This window comes from Sarcophilus harrisii, chromosome 6 (genome assembly GCF_902635505.1).
Source record: "Sarcophilus harrisii chromosome 6, mSarHar1.11, whole genome shotgun sequence".
NCBI classification, from domain to species: Eukaryota; Metazoa; Chordata; class Mammalia; order Dasyuromorphia; family Dasyuridae; genus Sarcophilus; species Sarcophilus harrisii.
In genome coordinates, this window is record NC_045431.1 from 135857044 (window position 1) to 135876286 (window position 19243).

At 32.1% G+C, this 19243-nt stretch overlaps 1 protein-coding gene across 2 annotated transcripts in view; it reads left to right on the top strand.

The window, feature by feature from the left end:
• CENPE (centromere protein E) overlaps positions 1 to 19243 on the top strand; it is an 89503-nt gene that overhangs the window by 39885 nt on the left and 30375 nt on the right. The window contains exons 24-35 of one of the 2 annotated variants that reach the window (XM_031943836.1): positions 318 to 476; positions 3990 to 4280; positions 6918 to 7076; positions 7226 to 7507; positions 7610 to 7768; positions 7899 to 8159; positions 9985 to 10143; positions 11244 to 11528; positions 11665 to 11823; positions 16059 to 16349; positions 16462 to 16599; positions 19078 to 19185. In XM_031943836.1, the coding sequence (XP_031799696.1) occupies positions 318 to 476; positions 3990 to 4280; positions 6918 to 7076; positions 7226 to 7507; positions 7610 to 7768; positions 7899 to 8159; positions 9985 to 10143; positions 11244 to 11528; positions 11665 to 11823; positions 16059 to 16349; positions 16462 to 16599; positions 19078 to 19185 (2451 nt within the window). The remainder of the gene's footprint in view (positions 1 to 317; positions 477 to 3989; positions 4281 to 6917; positions 7077 to 7225; positions 7508 to 7609; positions 7769 to 7898; positions 8160 to 9984; positions 10144 to 11243; positions 11529 to 11664; positions 11824 to 16058; positions 16350 to 16461; positions 16600 to 19077; positions 19186 to 19243) is intronic. The other variant, XM_031943837.1, reaches the window with a different exon arrangement.

Consider the following 19243-nt stretch of genomic DNA (forward strand, 5'->3'; position numbering starts at 1 on the left):
TCTAGATTATAAACAAAAATGAAATGTTACCTTTTTTTAATTAAAAGGGCCTATTTTTAGAATCATAAAAAAAACCTTTTTTTTAATAGAAGTAAAAAAGAACAAGGATCTAAAGAAATAAAGGAGATTTCCTGACTTGTGTCAGGACCTGAAAGACTGGAAAAATGTGGCCAGGGGAAAAAAGAGCAAAAAAGTATTCTCAATAGTTTTCCTGTGAAATTATTTGTTTTAAATTTGTCATAGGTTGTCCTATTTTTTTTCTATAGATATAATACAGGAAATGTTGATTATTATTTCATTTGGGGGATTTGTTCTAGAGTATTGAAAATCAAGAGGAATTAAGAAATATTGGAGCAGCACTTAAAAAGCAACAAGAGGCAGTCTTCAAAGAAAGGAAGAAAACTGCAGAGAAAGAAGAAGAACTTTTGAGGACTCAGGAAATGTTGGAAGACACCGAAAAGAAACTCAGTGAAAAGGTGAATTTTTTAAGAATTTTTTTCAATTAATGAAAATCTACCTTCCTTCCTTTCCACCTCTCCACCTGAAAAAGAAAAACTTGAAACAATATTAAGTGTAGTCAAGCAAAACAAATTCCTGAATTGACCATATCCAAAAAAGAATAAAGTCTCATGCTGTTGCATCCTGAGTCTATCACCTCTTTTAGGACAGAGGTAATATGTTTCATATTTCATCCTTTGGGATCATGATTTGTCATTAAAAAATAAGAACATTTCCATGTGAATAGAGCATAACAGGTTCAGTATAAAACCATAAATTCCCATTTCCCATCTTCACTTTTGTTTGATAAACTATGTAATAAAATAAAATATTACACTTCATTTTCAAAGTTCCCCTGTTTTTCCTTCCTTCTAAGTCTTCTTTCATTGATTATATGAGCATCTTTGTGTTACTCCTACTTTGATTAAAAAGGCTTCTTGCTGAGCCCTATTACAAATAGTACTTGCTGATGATTTTAGGTTTTAGATTCTTAATATTTTAAAGAAAGATTCCTTTATACTTATGTTTTCAATAAGAGCAACTGTTGTATTTTGTCAAAAGCTTTTTCTGCATCTCTTGATGTAGTCATGTGATTTTTGTTACTGATGTAATCAATTATATTAAACTATTCCATCATTTCTGGCATAAATTCCATATGACCATAATGTATAAACTTTGTAATGTATTGTTGTAATCTTAGCTAGTGTTTTAATTTAAGATTTTTGTATCCATGTTTATTCATGAAATTGGATTATAATTTTTTTTTTCCTTTTTTGGTTAGGTATCAGTATCATATTTGTTTTATAAAAGGAGATTTGTAAGGTTCTTTTGCCTGCTTTTCAAAATTATTATTTAATATTAGAATTACTTATATTTGAACGTTTGATAGGATTCACTTATATATCCATCTGTTCCTGATGCTTTTTGTTTTAGGAAACTTATTTATAATCTCTTAAGAATTTTTTTCTAAAAGAGTTTATATATTCTATTTACTCTGCTGTTAATCTAGGCAGTTTGTTTTTTGTAAATTTTCCTCCATTTCAATTTAAATGTTAAATTTATTGGCATATAACTGGGCAAAAAAACTCCTGTTAATTTTGATTTCCTTTTTATTAGTGGTATATTCACCCTTTTGATTTTTAATACTAAGATTTGGGTTTTTTCTCTTTATTATTACTGTTTTTTCACAAAACCATCTCCTAGGTTTACTTATTCAATGGTTTTCTTGTACTCAATTTCATTAGTTTCAGCTTTAATTTTGGGAAATCTCTAATTTGATGTTTAATTGGGAATTTTTAGTTTGTTCTTTTTTTTAACTTTTTAAAATGCATATTTAATTCATTTCTCTATTTTATTGATATAAGCAGTAAAAGTATGAATTTTCTTCTGATTGCTGCTCATGCTGCATCTAGTAGGTTTTCATATGTTATCTCATTGTCATTTTCTTTAATGAAATTGATTGTGTGATTTGTTCTTTAACTCACTCATTCTTTAGTTGTTTAGTCTTCAATTAGTTTTTAATCTGTATCTTCATAGTCCCTTATTGAATATAATTATTACTGTTTTGTGATGTGAAAAAGATGCATTTAATATTTCAACTTTTAATCATTTAATTATTAAGTTTTATGACTTCTATAATTATTTCTTATGGTACCTTAATAATCACATTTTTTTATCATAACTTATTTAGCCATTCCCCAATTGATGATCATCCCCTCATTTTCCAATTGCTACCACAAAAAGAACTGCTATAAATATTTTGGTCTAGATGAGTTCTTTTCTTCTTTACTTGATCTCTTTAGAATATGAGCCTAGTAGTGGTATCACTGAATGAAAAGTATGTATGTAGAATTTAATAATTTTGAGGGCACTGTCCCAAATTGCTTTCCATAATGGTTAGACCAGTTCATAAATCTGACATTCATTGTTTCCCTTAACTTTTTTTCTCCAGGTGATTTTTTTTCTAGTTTTATAAAATAATCTTTTGTTGACATGATTAGTATGTCTCTGAATAAATAAGACAATTATTTAGATAGCAAATAGTGTTTTCTTATCATATTCATATTTTTGTGTGTCTTGGCAGATATTTTATACATTCTGTAATTATTCATATTCCTTAGTTATTTTAAAGCAGACAAGGTGGGACAGCAGATAGAGTATTTAGCTAGGAGACAGGAGGATCTGAGTTCAAAACCAGCCTCTGACACTTAGTTGTTGTGTGACCCTGGGCAAGTCGCTTTTACCCAGTTTGCCACTATTTTTTCATCTGTAAAATAAACTGGAGAAATAGATGGTAAACTATTCTAGTATCTTTGCCAGGAAAATCTCAGATTTGACTGAAACAACTCAACAATTGGCCCCTGAAGTCAAGGCAACAGTAGAAACAGCTGCTTAAGATAATGATACTTGTGTTAGGTACGAGGGGAGGCAACAAAAGGCCAAGAAATTATCTCTATTCCGAAGTTTACATTCCAGTAGAAGAAAAATTTATAAGCAACTAAGTATATATAGAATAGATGGGAGGTCTGAGAAGGAAATGGAGAAGTTGAAATTTTAACACTGAAAGAAGCCAGGAAAACTAAAAGGCAGAGATGAAGAAGCAGAATATTTGTGATATGGAGCACCACCAGAGCCCAGACTCATCTAGCTGAGAAGATCTGAGTCCATAGTTTATTCAAACCAGGCCAAAAACTTAGAGAACTCAGACCCAGACATTGAATCAGATCCCTTTGGGAGCACTGAATGCTTGCAGATCCCCACCATGTCCCTGAGATTCTACAATAAAGCAATCCTTAATACCCCAAGAAAGCAGCAACAGAAGAAGGTCAGAAGTTCCTTACAGAAATGCCAGAGATAGAGAGGGAGTGTTGAAGTTACATTTCACTTTACCTCTAGTATTTTAATAAGTTCCCAAGTACTTAAATATCTGTATATTTTATATGTTTTTAAAACTATTTCTGTCAATCAGTCAATGGACATTAAAATGAAAGAGTACCTGTCCTTAACAACCTTGTATTCTATTAAAGGGAGTATTTTATTCACATAAAATCTATTGATAGGAGTGGGAGTATGAGCTCTTTTAGTTCTCTTCTGAATAATCTCCAAATAATATTTATTAAACCCTTGTTAATCCAAACATAGTAGCATAAAATGTATGTATATTCCATTACCTATTGAAAGTTTTCCTTTTCCATAGCTATTTGAAAAGGTTTTTTGAAGATATAGGCATAGCAGTTATATAAACTCAAACACTTAAACAAACTTAATGTCTAGGAATGAGAAACTAATGAAGTCTTTCCTTGTTTTTCCAACATTCTTTTCAACTTACTCAACTTCTACTTTTTCTGATCTGCTGCTCTCTGATTAAGAGTTGACTCTTTTCACTAGTTCTATTTAAAAACCATGAGTTTTATAATTGCCTTTATTTTGAAATTTTTCTTGAGAAAATAAAAGTAAAATAAGAATCTTAATGAGTAGATTTCTGTTTAAAGATCCAAGAACTTCAAGAAAAAGAAGAGCAACTGTTGAATGTTAGAAAAGAAGTCACTGAGGCTCAGGAGAAAGTGAATAAGATGGAAGAGTTAAGAGAGCAGTTAAAATCCAGAAATTCCACTCTTGAGAGAATAAAAATGGAGAACCTGGAGATGGCTCAGAAACTCCAAGCAAGTCTAGAAGAAACAACATCAATAACCAAAGAAATAAGTGAATTGAAGAAAATACAGATGGCTCTCCAGTTAGAGAAAGACCAACTTGAACAAAATATTAAAGAAGTTGTAACTAAGGTAAGTTTTTCTCCACTTGGTAAATGTGTTTTGTTTTTAATAATATTTTGACTTTACAGCACTTTAAGTTAGTGTTTCCCAGGGTTTAGCAGAATAGGCATTTTAGGCACTTAATAAATGTTTATTAATTACATCTCTGTGATTTTTAGAGGAAAAAAAGCATTTTCCATTCTAGATTGACACTTTGTTTATGAGAAACAGTAACAGTACACATACACACACACACACACACACACGTGTGTATAAGAATCTTTCCAAGATTTTCTAAGAGTTCAAATTCCTTTTAGCACCTTTTTCATTTTCACTGTTGTTATTCCATATATTCAAACTAAAAGAATATATTTTTATTTTATTCTTCAGTAGTTCACAAAAATCTCTTCATATTCTCCAAATTCATCTTTATTTCTTAAAGCACATTATTAGTAAATTATTGCCCCCCTCAAAAAGAATTGGAGTCTTGTGTATTTTTTATTTTGTCATTCCCCAATTAATGGCTATTGATTACTTATTTCTAGTTCTCTCTGCTACTAATATTTTGACATCTTATTTTTTTCTGTTTTTTACCTCCTTGAGATATCACTTGGTCAGAGTTTAGTGGTTTTCTATATCATTCAAAATCAATATTCAGAATGACTGGAACAATTCACAGTTACACAGTTTGGAAGCCACTCTTTTCACAACCCTTCAAACACTGCCATTTTTTTGTACATTAAGTATTCTTTTATGAGACTCAAGTCATTAATAATAGCTTTTTAATTTCAAAATACATAAAAAGATAGTTTGCAACATTTACGCTTGCAAAACCTTGTGTTTCAAATTTTTGTGCCTTCCCTCCACATTCCTGCCCTAGTCAGCAAGTAATATAATTTATGTTAAACGTGCAATTCTTCTATACATATTTCTGCATTTATCTTGCTGCACAAGAAAAATCAAACCAAAAATCAGATCAGGGGAAAATGAGAAAGGGAAAAAAAAAAGCAAGGAAACAATTAAAAAAAAAAAAAAGACAAAAAAAAGGTGAAAATACTATGTTGTGCTCCACATTCAGTCCCCATAGTCTTCTCTCTGAATGCAGATGGCTCTCTTCATCACAGGTGTATTGGAATTGATCTGAATCACCTTATTGTTGAAAAGAGCCACATCTATCAGAGTTGATCACAATGTTCTCTTACTTCATGTAAGTCTCTCCAGGCCTTTCTGAAAACATCCTACTGATCATTTCTTATTGAACAATAATATTCCGTAACATTCACATACCATAATTTATTCAGCCATTTCTCAAATGATGGGCATCCACTCAGTTTCTAGTTCCTTGCCACTACAAAAAGAGTTGCTATAAACATTTTTGCACATGTAGATCCTTTTCCCTTTTTTTTTTTTCTTGATGTTGTTTGGATACAGACCCAGTAGAGACACTGCTGAATCAAAGGGTAGGCTACATTTATCATTATCTTTTCCTGTTGTCTTAGCCAATCTGAGAGGTGTATACTGGTACCTCAGAATTGTCTTAATTTGAATTTCTCTGATCAAGAATGATTTAGAGCATTTTTTCATATGACTAGAAATGATTTTAATTTCTTCATCTGAAAATTGTCTGTTCATATTCTTTGACCATTTATCAATTGGAGAATGGCTTGTATTCTTATAAATTTAAATCAGTTCTCTATCAGTTTTAGAAATGAGACTTTGGATGAACTTGTGGGTATAAAATTTTTTTTCCAGTTTTCTGCTTCCATTCTAATCTATATTGGTTTTGTTTGTACAAAATCTTTTTAATTTAATAGAATCAAAATTATCCATTTTGCATTTCATGATATTCTCCAGTTATTCTTTGGCCATAAATTCCTTCTGTCTCCATATATCTGAGAAGTAGACTATTCCTGGTTCTACTAATTTTTTTACAATATCACCCTATCTAAATTATGAACCCATTTTGACCTTATCTTGATATAAGCTGTTGATTAGCGCCTAGTTTCTGCCATTTTATTTTTCCAGCAATTTTTGTCATATAGTGAGTTCTTGTCCCAAGAAGCTGGAGTCTTTGGATTTATCAAACACTGGGTTACTCTAAATCAAAACATTAGTCATATCTATCAAAATATATCTTATTCTACACTTATGGCCCTTAGCTTATCTGAAAAACTATAACAACGATCCAACATTGCAACAATCAATCAGTATCATTTTTATTTATAGTATTAATCAGAGCTCTGATCTTTCATTGTGTTTTTCTGTATAGTTCCATAATAGAGCTCCTACGTTTTTCCAAATTCCTCATATTCTTCATTTCTCATATCTTAAAAATAAAATGGTTGTATAGTATTATATAATCTTACTTGTAGCATCACAGTTTGTGCAGTCATTACCCAATCAATGAGTACCCACTTTGTTTCCAGACCTTGACTACCAAAAAAAAATAATACAGCATATGTAGTTTTTTCTATGTGCATTTTTTCCATTCAGAGTATATGCTAATAAAGAATATCATTGAATCAAAAACTATGTATAATTTATTGATATTTCTGGTATCATATTAAGTTGTTTTCCAAAATGAAAAACTAATATTTTAGAAAGAAACAGTAGTGTTTATATACAGTTATTATAAATGTTTTCTTGGTATTTCTTCTAATAATAAAGGGTCTAGAAACACAAGAAGACCTAAAAATTGCTCAACTGTGTCTGAAGGAACACCAGGAGACAATTGATAAATTGAAAGAATGCATTTCAGACCAGGCATCTCAAGGATTAAATGATCAAGGAGATTTAAAGAAAATTAATGTTGAACTACAGGAAAAGGTGAGTTGATTTGGAGTTAGGGGGTAGGGGAGGGAGGGGGCTGAGTAACTGACTAACTAGATTTGGAGTATACTGCATTTATTTTGTTGGAAAACATGAACTTTTCCTAAAGAGCTCTGTAAGCCAACTTAACATTTTTTTCTCAAAAGATTCAGGAACTTCAGGCAAAACAAGAACAAATTGTTATTGTCAGAGAGGAAGCTCAAGAAAAAATCAATGAAATGGAACAATTAAAAGAGCAATTAATATCCAAAGATTCTGCCCTGAAGAGTATAAATTTGAAAAATCAGGAGTTGATTCAGAAACTCCAAGCCAGTGTTGAAGAAAAAGCATCTATAACTGAAGAAAGAGACAAGTTGACAAAAACACTGATAGCTCTTAAAGAGGAGAGCCACCAACTGAAGCAAAACATAAGAGAATTTGAAGCTAAGGTAAATTTTATTGTCTAATAAATATGTGCTTATAAGAATTAAGACATCTTAGCATATTCTTATTGTAAATATATATTTGGATTTTTACCTCTTATACCAAAGGATCTGGGCACTGAAGAAGAATTGAAAATTGCTCAAGTGAATCTGAAGCAGCAACAAGAAACAATTGATAAATTAAAAGAATGCATTTCAGAGAAGATAGCTGAAGTGTCAGAGATTCAAGAAGCTTTAGAGAAAACTAATACTGAACTGCAGGAAAGGGTAGGTTTCTTTATTTGTGACTAGGTAACCGATGTGATTATGTATACATGCCTTAATCTTTTTTGAGTGGGTCTTTCACGATATAACTGTTTATACTAAATAAGTTTGTTTTGTTTTAATTTGAAATAAGATTCAGGAGCTTCAAGAGAAAAAGGAGCAAGTATTGACTGTCAGAGAAGAAATCACTGAGGCTCAGGAAAAACTGAATGAAGTGGAACATTTGAAGGAGAGGATAGTGATGGAAAACCTAGAGCTGGCTCAGAAACTCCAGGCAAGTCTTGAAGAAGTAACATCTGTCACTGAGGAGAGAGATAAGTTAACAAAAACACAAGAGACTCTTCACATAGAGAGGGACCAACTAAAAGAAACCATAAGAGACCTTGTAGATAAGGTAAGCATCATCTTATCTCATTTCTCATAACTATGATTTTATGAGAAACCAGAATTCCCAAAAAGAGACAGAAATATCCATATAAATTTACTATAAATATTTTTACTTAATATTTTTATTTTCCCCATTTACATGTAAAATAATTTTTCACATTTGTTTTTAAAACTTCCAGATTCTCTCCTTTACTCAATACCCGCACTGCCCTTTAGGAAGGCACATGTGAAGTTATGCAAAACATTTCCACAAAAGTCATGCTAAGAAAGAAAAGAAATCTCTTCTTATCCCTAGCCCCAAAAAAACTCTCAAGAAAAAAAAAAAAAGGATAATTAAATCTGTATTCACAAGCAAATCAGTTCTTTTTCTGGGTATGGACTGCATTTTTCATCATTAAGTCCTTCAAAATAGTTTTGGATCATTGTATTGCTTAGAATAGCAAGTTCATTCACAGCTGATCTTCTCACAACATTGCTATTACTTTGTATACAGGACATTTCATTTTGCTTGAGTTCATGGAGGACTTTCCAAGTCTGTAATATTCCATTATAATCATATATGATTTCCTTGATAATTTTTTTTTTCCTGAAACAAATGGGGTTAAGTGACTTGCCCAGTGTTACACAGCTAGGAAGTGTTAGGTGTCTGAGATCAGATTTGAACGCTTGTTCAAGCCTGACTTCAGTGCTGCTACTCTATCTACTGCACCACCTAGCTGCCCCTTTTCCTTGATAACTTCTTGAAAGATGATATCTAGGCTCCTTTTTTGATCAAGGTTTTCAGGTAGAACAATAATTTTTAAAATTACTTCTCCTAGATTCCAGGTCACTTGTTCTTCCAATAAAATATTTCACATTGTTTTCTATTTTTTTATTCTTTTGGTTTTGTTTTATAGTTTTTTGATTTTTCATAAAGTTATTAGCTTTCATTTTCTCAATTCTAATTTTCAAGGACTTATTTTACTTAGTGAGTTTTTGTACCTTCTTTCCCAAGTGGACAATTTTGCTTTTTAAGGCATTCTTCTCCTCCTTACCTTTTTTGTATTTCCTTTTGCACCATTCTCAATTCTCCTTCCAGTTTTTCCTCTCTCTTTTACTTGATTTTCAAAATCCTTTTGAGCTCTTCCATTCTTTGAAATCAGTTTTTTTTTTTTCTTGGATGTAGGAACTTCTGAGTGTGTTTTGATCTTCCTAGTCACCATAGTAAATTTCTGTGGTCAGAATCTTTTTCTATTTTCTGCTCATTCTCCTAGCCTATTATCTTGGCTTTTAACTCTGTTAAAGTAGGGCCCTATTTCCAAAGTGTACTGCCCCAAGCTATTTTCAGAGATCCTTCTAGGCATCAGAAGTGATAACTTGTGCCCTAGAACTATGAGGAGTGACCCCACTCTACTGTGGCTGTAAGTTCTAGTGTGCTGAAGCAACAGGATCTTTCCTCAGTGTAAAGATACTTCCTTTGAACTGAGATCTCCAGGAAGCTACAGCTGCCACTACCACCCATGCCCACTCCTGATTTTCTGATTTCCCAAGGCCTCTCATCCTACTGACAGACATTGGCAACTGATCTTCTAAGTCATCTTTGTTATCTTTGTGCTGAGAGGTCTAGAAACCATCATGACTGCACACTAGACTCTCGGACCTTTCAAGTTGTCTTCAGCTGGAAAATACTCCGTTTCATACTTTTGTGTGTTCTAATGCTCTAAAATTTGTTTAGCGTCATTATTTAAAGGAATTTGGAGTGGTTTGGGGGAGCTAGGTAAGCATTTATATACTATCTTGGCTCTGTCTCCTTATAAATATTTTTCTTGAATCTTCCTCTTCAATCCCAAAAGGATCTGGAAACACAAGGAAAACTAAAAATTGTTCAGATGCATCTGAAGGAGCACCAACAGACAATTGATAAATTAAAAGAATGTATTTCAGAGAAGACAACTCAAGTATCAGAGATGCAAGAAGCTTTAGCGAAAACTAATACTGAACTGAAGAAAAGGGTAGGTTTCTTTTCCCTTTTAAAAATATTTTAATTTCCCCTGTAAAATAATTTTTTACATTTAAAAAAAAAACTTTTGAGTTCCAGATTCTCTTCCTTCCTCCCCATCCCCACTATCCCAATTGAGAAAGACTTATGTAAATCTATGTAAAACATTTCCAAAAAGTCATGTTGAGGAAGAAAACAAACGTTTACCTCTTCCTTCTCTCCCAAAAAACCGATTTTAAAAAAAAAAAACTGCTTGATTATGTATTCAGACATAATCAATATGGATATCATTTTTTCATCATAGAATAGTTTTGAATCATAGTATTGCTAAGAATAGCAAAGTCATTCACAGCTGATCATCCCACAACATTGCTACTATTTTGTGCACAATATATTTCACTTTGCATAAGTTCATGGAGGACTTTCAAGGTTTTTTTTAAGAATATTCTGCTCACGAGATCAACCAAATCATTTCCAATGGAGCAGTAATGAACTGAACCAGCTATGCCCAGAAAAAGAACTCTGGGAGATGACTAAAAACCATTACATTGAATTCCCAATCCTTATATTTATGCCCACATGCATTTTTGATTTCCTTCACAAGCTAATTGTACAATATTTCAGAGTCTGATTCTTTTTGTACAGCAAAATAACGTTTTGGTCATGTATACTTATTGTGTATCTAATTTATATTTTAATGTACTTAACATCTACTGGTCATCCTGCCATCTGGGGGAGGGGGTGAGGGGTAAGAGGTGAAAAAATGGAACAAGAGGTTTGGCAATTGTTAATGCTGTAAAGTTACCCATGCATATAACCTGTAAATAAAAGGCTATTAAATTTAAAAAAAAAAAAAAAAAAAAAGAATATTCTGCTCATTTCTTTATAGAACAGTATTATTCCATCATAATCATAGGCCACAATTTATTCAGCCATTCCCCAAAGAGGCTGCTATAAATATTTGATGTATGTATTTATAAAGAGTTCTTTATTCATGACTAACTGATAAAAATTGTATATACCATTTCTTAATCTTTTTTGAGGAACCCAGTGGGCCTTTCAGGATGTAACTAAACAAATTTTTAAACAATTTTAATTTGAAATAAAATACAGGAGCTTCAGGAGAAAACAGAGCAAGTTTTTAACGTCAAAGAAGAAGTCACTGAGGCTCAGGAAAAAGTAAAGGAAGTGGAACATTTAAAGGAACAGTTAAAATTGAAAGATTATACTCTGGAAAGAATAGAGATAGAAAACATGGAGCTGACTCAGAAATTCCAGGCAATTCTTGAAAAAGCAACATCTGTCACTGAGGAGAGAGATGGATTAACAAAGGCGCAAGAGGCTCTTCACATAGAAAGGGACCAACTAAAAGAAACTATAAGAGACCTTGTAGCTAAGGTAAGCATCATCTTATCTCACTTCTAATAATTATGGTTTTGTAAGAAACCAGAATTTAAAGAAAAAAAAGTCATGTCTGTACAATCTTATTACAAATATTTTTCTTGAATCTTCTTTTCCTTTCCAACCCCAAAAGGATCTGGAAACACAAGAAAAACTAAAATTTGTGCAGATGAATCTGAAGGAATACCAAGAGACAATTGATAAACTGAAAGAATGTGTTTCAGATAAGACAGCTCAAGTGTCAGAGATGCAAGACGCTTTAGAGAAAACTAATGCTGAATTGAAGGAAAGGGTAGGTTTCTTTATTTGTGACTAGTAACTAATGTAATTATGAATATATGCCTTAATCTTTTTTGAGTAGCCCAGTGGACCTTTCAGGATATAACTGTTTATACTAAATTAGTATTTTTTTCTAAATTTGAAACAAGATTCAGGAGCTTCAAGAGAATAAGGAACAAGTGTTGAATGTCAGAGAAGAAGTCACTGAGACTCAAGAGAAAATGAAGGAAGTGGAACATTTAAAGGAGCAATTAAAATCCAAAGATTGTACTCTGGAGAGGATAGTGATGGAAAACCTAGAGCTGGCTCAGAAACTCCAGGCAAGTCTTGAAGAAGCAACATCTGTCACTGAGGAGAGAGATGAATTAACAAAGACACAAGAGGTTCTTTACATAGAGAGGGATCAACTAAAAGAAACCATAAGAGACCTTGTAGATAAGGTAAGCATCATCTTATCTCATTTCTCATGACTATGATTTTATGAGAAACCAGAATTCAAAAAAAAACAGTCATGTCTGTACAATCTTATTATAAATATTTTTTCTTTTTCCTTCCAACTTCAAAAGGATCTGGAAACACAAAAAGAACTAAAATTGCTCAAATGAATCTGAAGGAACTACCAAGAGACAATTGATAAACTGAAAGAATGTGTTTCAGATAAGACAGCTCAAGTGTCAGAGATGCAAGACGCTTTAGAGAAAACTAATGCTGAATTGAAGGAAAGGGTAGGTTTCTTTATTTGTGACTAGTAACTAATGTAATTATGAATATATGCCTTAATCTTTTTTGAGTAGCCCAGTGGACCTTTCAGGATATAACTGTTTATACTAAATTAGTATTTTTTTCTAAATTTGAAACAAGATTCAGGAGCTTCAAGAGAATAAGGAACAAGTGTTGAATGTCAGAGAAGAAGTCACTGAGACTCAAGAGAAAATGAAGGAAGTGGAACATTTAAAGGAGCAATTAAAATCCAAAGATTGTACTCTGGAGAGGATAGTGATGGAAAACCTAGAGCTAGCTCAGAAACTCCAGGCAAGTCTTGAAGAAGCAACATCTGTCACTGAGGAGAGAGATGAATTAACAAAGACACAAGAGGTTCTTTACATAGAGAGGGATCAACTAAAAGAAACCATAAGAGACCTTGTAGATAAGGTAAGCATCATCTTATCTCATTTCTCATGACTATGATTTTATGAGAAACCAGAATTCCAAAAAAGAGACAGTCATGTCTGTACAATCTTATTATAAATATTTTTCTTTTTTCCTCTCCAACTTCAAAAGGATATGGAAACACAAAAAGAACTAAAAATTGCTCAAATGAATCTGAAGGAACACCAAGAGACAATTGATAAACTAAAAGAATGTGTTTCAGAGAAGACAGCTCAAGTGTCAGAGATGCAAGACGCTTTAGAGAAAACTAATGCTGAATTGAAGGAAAGGGTAGGTTTCTTTATTTGTGACTAGTAACTAATGTAATTATGAATATATGCCTTAATCTTTTTTGAGTAGCCCAGTGGACCTTTCAGGATATAACTGTTTATACTAAATTAGTATTTTTTCTAAATTTGAAACAAGATTCAGGAGCTTCAAGAGAATAAGGAGCAAGTGTTGAATGTCAGAGAAGAAGTCACTGAGACTCAAGAGAAAATGAAGGAAGTAGAACATTTAAAGGAGCAATTAAAATCCAAAGATTGTACTCTGGAGAGGATAGTGATGGAAAACCTAGAGCTAGCTCAGAAACTCCAGGCAAGTCTTGAAGAAGCAACATCTGTCACTGAGGAGAGAGATGAATTAACAAAGACACAAGAGGTTCTTTACATAGAGAGGGATCAACTAAAAGAAACCATAAGAGACCTTGTAGATAAGGTAAGCATCATCTTATCTCATTTCTCATAACTATGATTTTATGAGAAACCAGAATTCCAAAAAAGAGACAGTCATGTCTGTACAATCTTATTATAAATATTTTTCTTTTTTCCTCTCCAACTTCAAAAGGATATAGAAACACAAAAAGAACTAAAAATTGTTCAAATGAATCTGAAGGAACACCAAGAGACAATTGATAAACTAAAAGAATGCGTTTCAGAGAAGACAGCTCAAGTGTCAGAGACTCAAGAAGCTTTAGAGAAAACTAATGCTGAATTGAAGGAAAGGGTAGGTTTCTTTCTCTTTTGTTTTTTGTTTTATAGATTTATTTAATTTTCAAATCACAGAACAAAACAAGCATTTCCATAACAGTAGTATTAAAAAAAGATGATTGTAGATGAAACCGCAAATCTCCTACAAACAAGTTGCTATTCCCTCCAAATATACAACAAAGCTACCTTGTAAATTTTTTTCCTTTTTTTCTTTCCCTTTTTCCATACTGACCTAGAGGTGACTACCATTAAACATAATATAGGTATATAATATAAAATTATTCTATACATACCTCAGTTTTTCAGTTCTTTTTCTGGATGCAGAAAGCATCTTCATATGTCCTTTAATTTTAATTTATTCATGATTATCAAAATGACTTCCTTGCTTGAAGTCATTTTAAAAACAATATTGCTGTTATTTGAATATAGTGTTTGGGTTCTGCTCATTTCATTCTTCATCATTTCGTGCAAGTCTTTCCATGAAAAGATCTTTCTGAGATCATTGAGTTCATCATTTCTCATAGTACAATAGCATTCCATCACAACCATATACACAATTTGGTCAGCCTTTCCCCAGTTGATGGGTCTACCTGTACTTTCTAGTTCTTTTCCACCACAAAGATAGCTGCAATAAACATCTCATTCGCATTCAAAGTTATAATTTCTATTTGTGAATTCCTCTCATCTCATTTTTATTATTTTTTTCTCAGATTCTCTTTTTACCCTGTCCCTGTTACTTTTATCTTCTTCCCCTATCTTTTACCCCTCCATTTTAACCATCTCTCCAAGAATCCTCACATCCCTTCTAAATTCCTGGACACAATTTTTAAAATGACAGTAAGGAGGAACTGAGGCCTAGGACAAAAAATAAACTGCTCAAAAAGAATCCAATCAATATTTTAGTATAAAAGAAGATCTGGGTTCATATTCAAGAGGAAAGGTAAAAAACAGAGACTCTAAAACATCTCATTAGACATTTACCTGGAGAAAATATCAATAAAAGAATTGTCAGACTCTGTGAAAATTATAACCAAAAAGAGAATCTGGACAAGTAATAACTAAAAATTATGAAGGAAGATAGCCCTGGAATTATAGAAAAAAGAGAATTTTTTTTTCAAAATCTACTAGAGATCCTTGGAGGGAAACTTGCAGGAATTTTATAGCCAAATTTCAAAATTACCAGGTTATGAAGTAAATACTGCAATCAACAAGAAAAAACAATTGAAATACAGCAGAAATACAGTCAGGATTTCACAAACCTCACAGCTTCTACTCTAAAAGATCCTAAGTTTTATGGCATATTTCAAAGAGTAAAAGATCTGGGATTGCCTCAAAGAATAACTTACACAGCAAAGTTAAATATAATAGCGAATGAAAAAAAGTGGACATTTGATGAACTGAAAGACTTTCAGTATTTGCAACAGAAAGATCAGAACAAACTGACAAATTATACATAAAAGATCCAGAAAAAATATTATTGTTTGTTTTTTGTTTGGCCTTTGTTCATGAATTGAATTTAAATGAGAAAGGGTTTTGCAAAATCACCAATCTCATTTTCTCCTCCACAGAACATTAAAAATTAATTGTAAGTCACTCATTAATATGAGTGTTTATAATAACACTTTCATAGGCATTTCATATACACAAAATACAAAAAATACATTAAAAACATTCATATACATAAAATAAGTATTCACATAATCATTACTAAGGTAGTTTGAAAGAAAGATTGGGGCTGAGTTGTGTGTGATGGGATAATTCTAAGAAAAGTAAAAAAATAAAAGGAACCAATTATAAAATGGTGGCATAAAAGAAAGAACTAATCTTGCTCTCTTCTGAGTTGAAGAGGAAATAGCATGAACATCTGAAAGGTCTTCTATACACATAGAGAGGTGAGAAAATTGGAGTCTGGGTGAGGATTTTAGGAGAGCAGAGGAAAAAAACAAGAGGGCAAGAGAAGGTAGTATGATGTTTTTTTGGATTTAGGGTTTTTTTGTAACTAGGTAAAAATAAGGTTGTGAATAACCTGTCTTAATTGTTTTGAGTAGCCCAGAGGGCCTTGCAGGACATAACTGTTAAAATTAATTTTTTTTTTTTTTTCCAAAACAAGATACAAGAGCTTCAGGAGGAAAAGGAGCAAGTTTTTAATGTCAGAAAAGAAGTTACTGAAGCTCGGGAAAAAATGAATGAGGTGGAACATTTGAAAGAGCAATTAAAATCCAAAAATTTTACTCTGGAAAGGATAGAGATAGAAAACCTAGAGCTGGCTCAGAAACTCCAAGCCAGTCTTGAAGAAACAGCATCAGTAACTGAGGAGAGAGATGGATTAACAAAGACACAAGAGGCTCTTCAGATAGAGAGGGACCAACTGAAAGAAACCATAAGGGACCTCCTAGCTGAGGTAAGCTTCACTGTCTAGTTAAATGTGTTCTTCTGAGTACCAAGTCTTTTTGAAAAGCCAAAGAAATGTTAGGATAATAGTATTATAAATGGATTTTCTTTTAATATTAAAGGATCAAAAAATACAAGAAGAACTAAAATTTGCTGAGATGACAATTGATAAACTAAAAGAATGCATTTCAGAGAAGACAAGTCAAGCATTAAAGAGTCAAGAAGTTTTACAGAAAAACAATTCAGAACTGCAGGAAAAGGTAGGTTTGGGTATTTTGTACCTGTTGCTTTAATATTGTAAAGCATAGTGGACCTTTCCAAAGTAAGCTTTGTGATGGTATTAAAGGAAATATGAATCTCTTTTTTTAGTTCCCTTTGACACAGTAGACAAACTATTTTTTATTTTGTAGTTACTTTGTATGGACTTCATTTCAATTTTTCCCTTAGTGATTTTTTTTTTTACTACTATATAGAAAGACTGCCAAGTTTTTGTGGTTTTACTTTGTAAACTGTTATTTTGTTTAAGCTATTGTCTCAGGTAATTTCTTTGCTGATTCCCTAGCATTCTCTAAGCAAATTAACAAATACATTCTGCCTCCTCATCTGGAAAGCTTTATCTGGTTAGATCGATACTCGACATATTTGGAAACAGAGCTCCTTTCCCCACTTAAATTCCTTTCTCCTCTATCTTCTCCAAAATAAAGTTTATCTGTTGAGACTGGTATTGTTATTTCCCAGGTTCACAAGTTTGTAGTCATTTTTTTTCTTGTTCCTCATCTTCCCTACCTTCCATATCCAGTTAGTGAACATGCTTTTGACATGCTTCCTTTGTAGCACTTAGTATACCTGTTATCTTCTCATTCTAACTACTACTATAGCTTTCTGATTGGTCTTCTTGCTTCTCCTTTCCCATTCCATTTTTTTTGAGGGCTTCCAAACTAATATCCCTAAAGACCAAATCTAGACATGCCTTACTCAAGTAATTTTCATTTTTCCAAAGTTTCATGTAACTACCTTTACGCTACATTACAGCCATCCTGGCTTATCTATTCTTCCAAAATTGATCAATCCATCTCTTACAGTGTAGATTGTTCTTAATGCCCAGAATGCATACTTTTCTCATCTCTGTTACTTTGAATCCTCAACTTACTGTAAGATATAGCTATATATCATTTCCTGTCATTAAATTTTCCTGATTCCTTATACTTTTTCATGTCCTCTTCAAATTATCTTGTATTTATCTTTGTACATGTTGTAGTACCATAATAGGAATATAAACTCGGTAAGGGCAGGGACTGTTATGCATTTCATCTTTGTATTCCCTACACCTAGTCCACTTCAACATGTAAGGTGCCTAAAAAATGTTTCTTGTATTCAATCAAACTGAACTAAGAAAGATACCCGAGTAAGACACTTGAACTCATATTCCTTATGTGCATACTTGTTAAAAAAAAAAAAATTAGTTTTTAAGTGCTATAAATATATGTAAATATAAATATATTCATTAAATGAAATAATATTCTCTCATCCATTAGCAGAATCTAGAAAAAATTAAAGGAACAAAAACATCTATCAATCCTTGATAAAGCACTAAAGAATTGCTAATAAATTGAAACATTTGGGTTAGACAAACAAGCAAACCCATTTAGAGAATGCAGATTATTAAGTATTAATAGAAAAGAGAGAGCAGTGGTGTATATCCTTTAACTTTGACATTGTGGTAGTAATAATGACCATTATGTTTAACCAGATTTTCATTGCATCTCCATGTTGACTTTATTTCTCTGTTTGCATTTTATGTGTGTGTATATTGTCTTTGGTTCTGCTTTCCCATGCTTTTCTAAATTCTTCATATTCATCATTACTTATCTCTTAGTAAGGAATACCATTATATAGGTAATTTGTTCATCAGTTCCACATTTATTGGACATATTTTTCATTTCCTGTTCTTTGTTGTCACACATTCAAGTACCTATAGGTCTTTCCTTTTTTGTTAGTACTGCTTCCCTTCTCCTGAGAGATAGCATCTCAGGAGTAGAAATATTTTTTGGCAAAGAGAATAAAGAATTCAGTAACTTTTCTTGAATAACTCCAAATTTATTTCCATGATCAACTACTTTTATTGCAATTTCATTGCATTTTTTATTTCATGACATTTATAACAATTATGGTCTAAGGCTTGTCTCTCTAGGCTTTTTCACTGATCTGCATATAATTTCAGTAACTTCAGCTGAGATCTGTTAGCATCCAGCTCCCTTTTTTCCATAGAGCATGATATTCCAAAATTTTTATTCCTCAAAATTAATATGGTTTAGCTCTACAAAGTATTCTTCTGGTAATTTGATTGTACAAAGCCTAAAATTATAATTTAGGCGATTTAAGTAATACTGTCATTTTTATTGTATTGACACAGAAATATATTTATATTTGAGGGGTTTTTGCCTCTATTGTACCCTTTTTTAGTTAGGATTTTTTTCCCCTTCCTATAATTTTAAAAGTAGTAAACTTTTTTTTGAGGATTCAAAATGAAATAATTTGTTTACTCTGCATTCAGTTTCCTTTTAGTGAACTTTCCAGTTACTGTTATAGTCATTGTGTGTGTGTGTGTGTGTGTGTGTGTGTGTGTGTGTGTACTGTTCTCTTAAACTTAGTTTGTTTTATGTTTCTCTAAATTTCTTATGTTCAGTACGTATTTATTATATACATATATATTCACATATATGACTTTTTGTATTTAGATGCAAATGATTACTGATAAATTGAAAGAGGATTTGTCAGAAAAGGAAGCTCAGATCTTCAGTATTCAAGGAGATCTAGAGAAAACAAATAATGAATTACAACAAAAGGTAATAGCTACATGTTAATTGAGGCTTACTATAAGACGTTTTCTGTGTAGAAGTATTT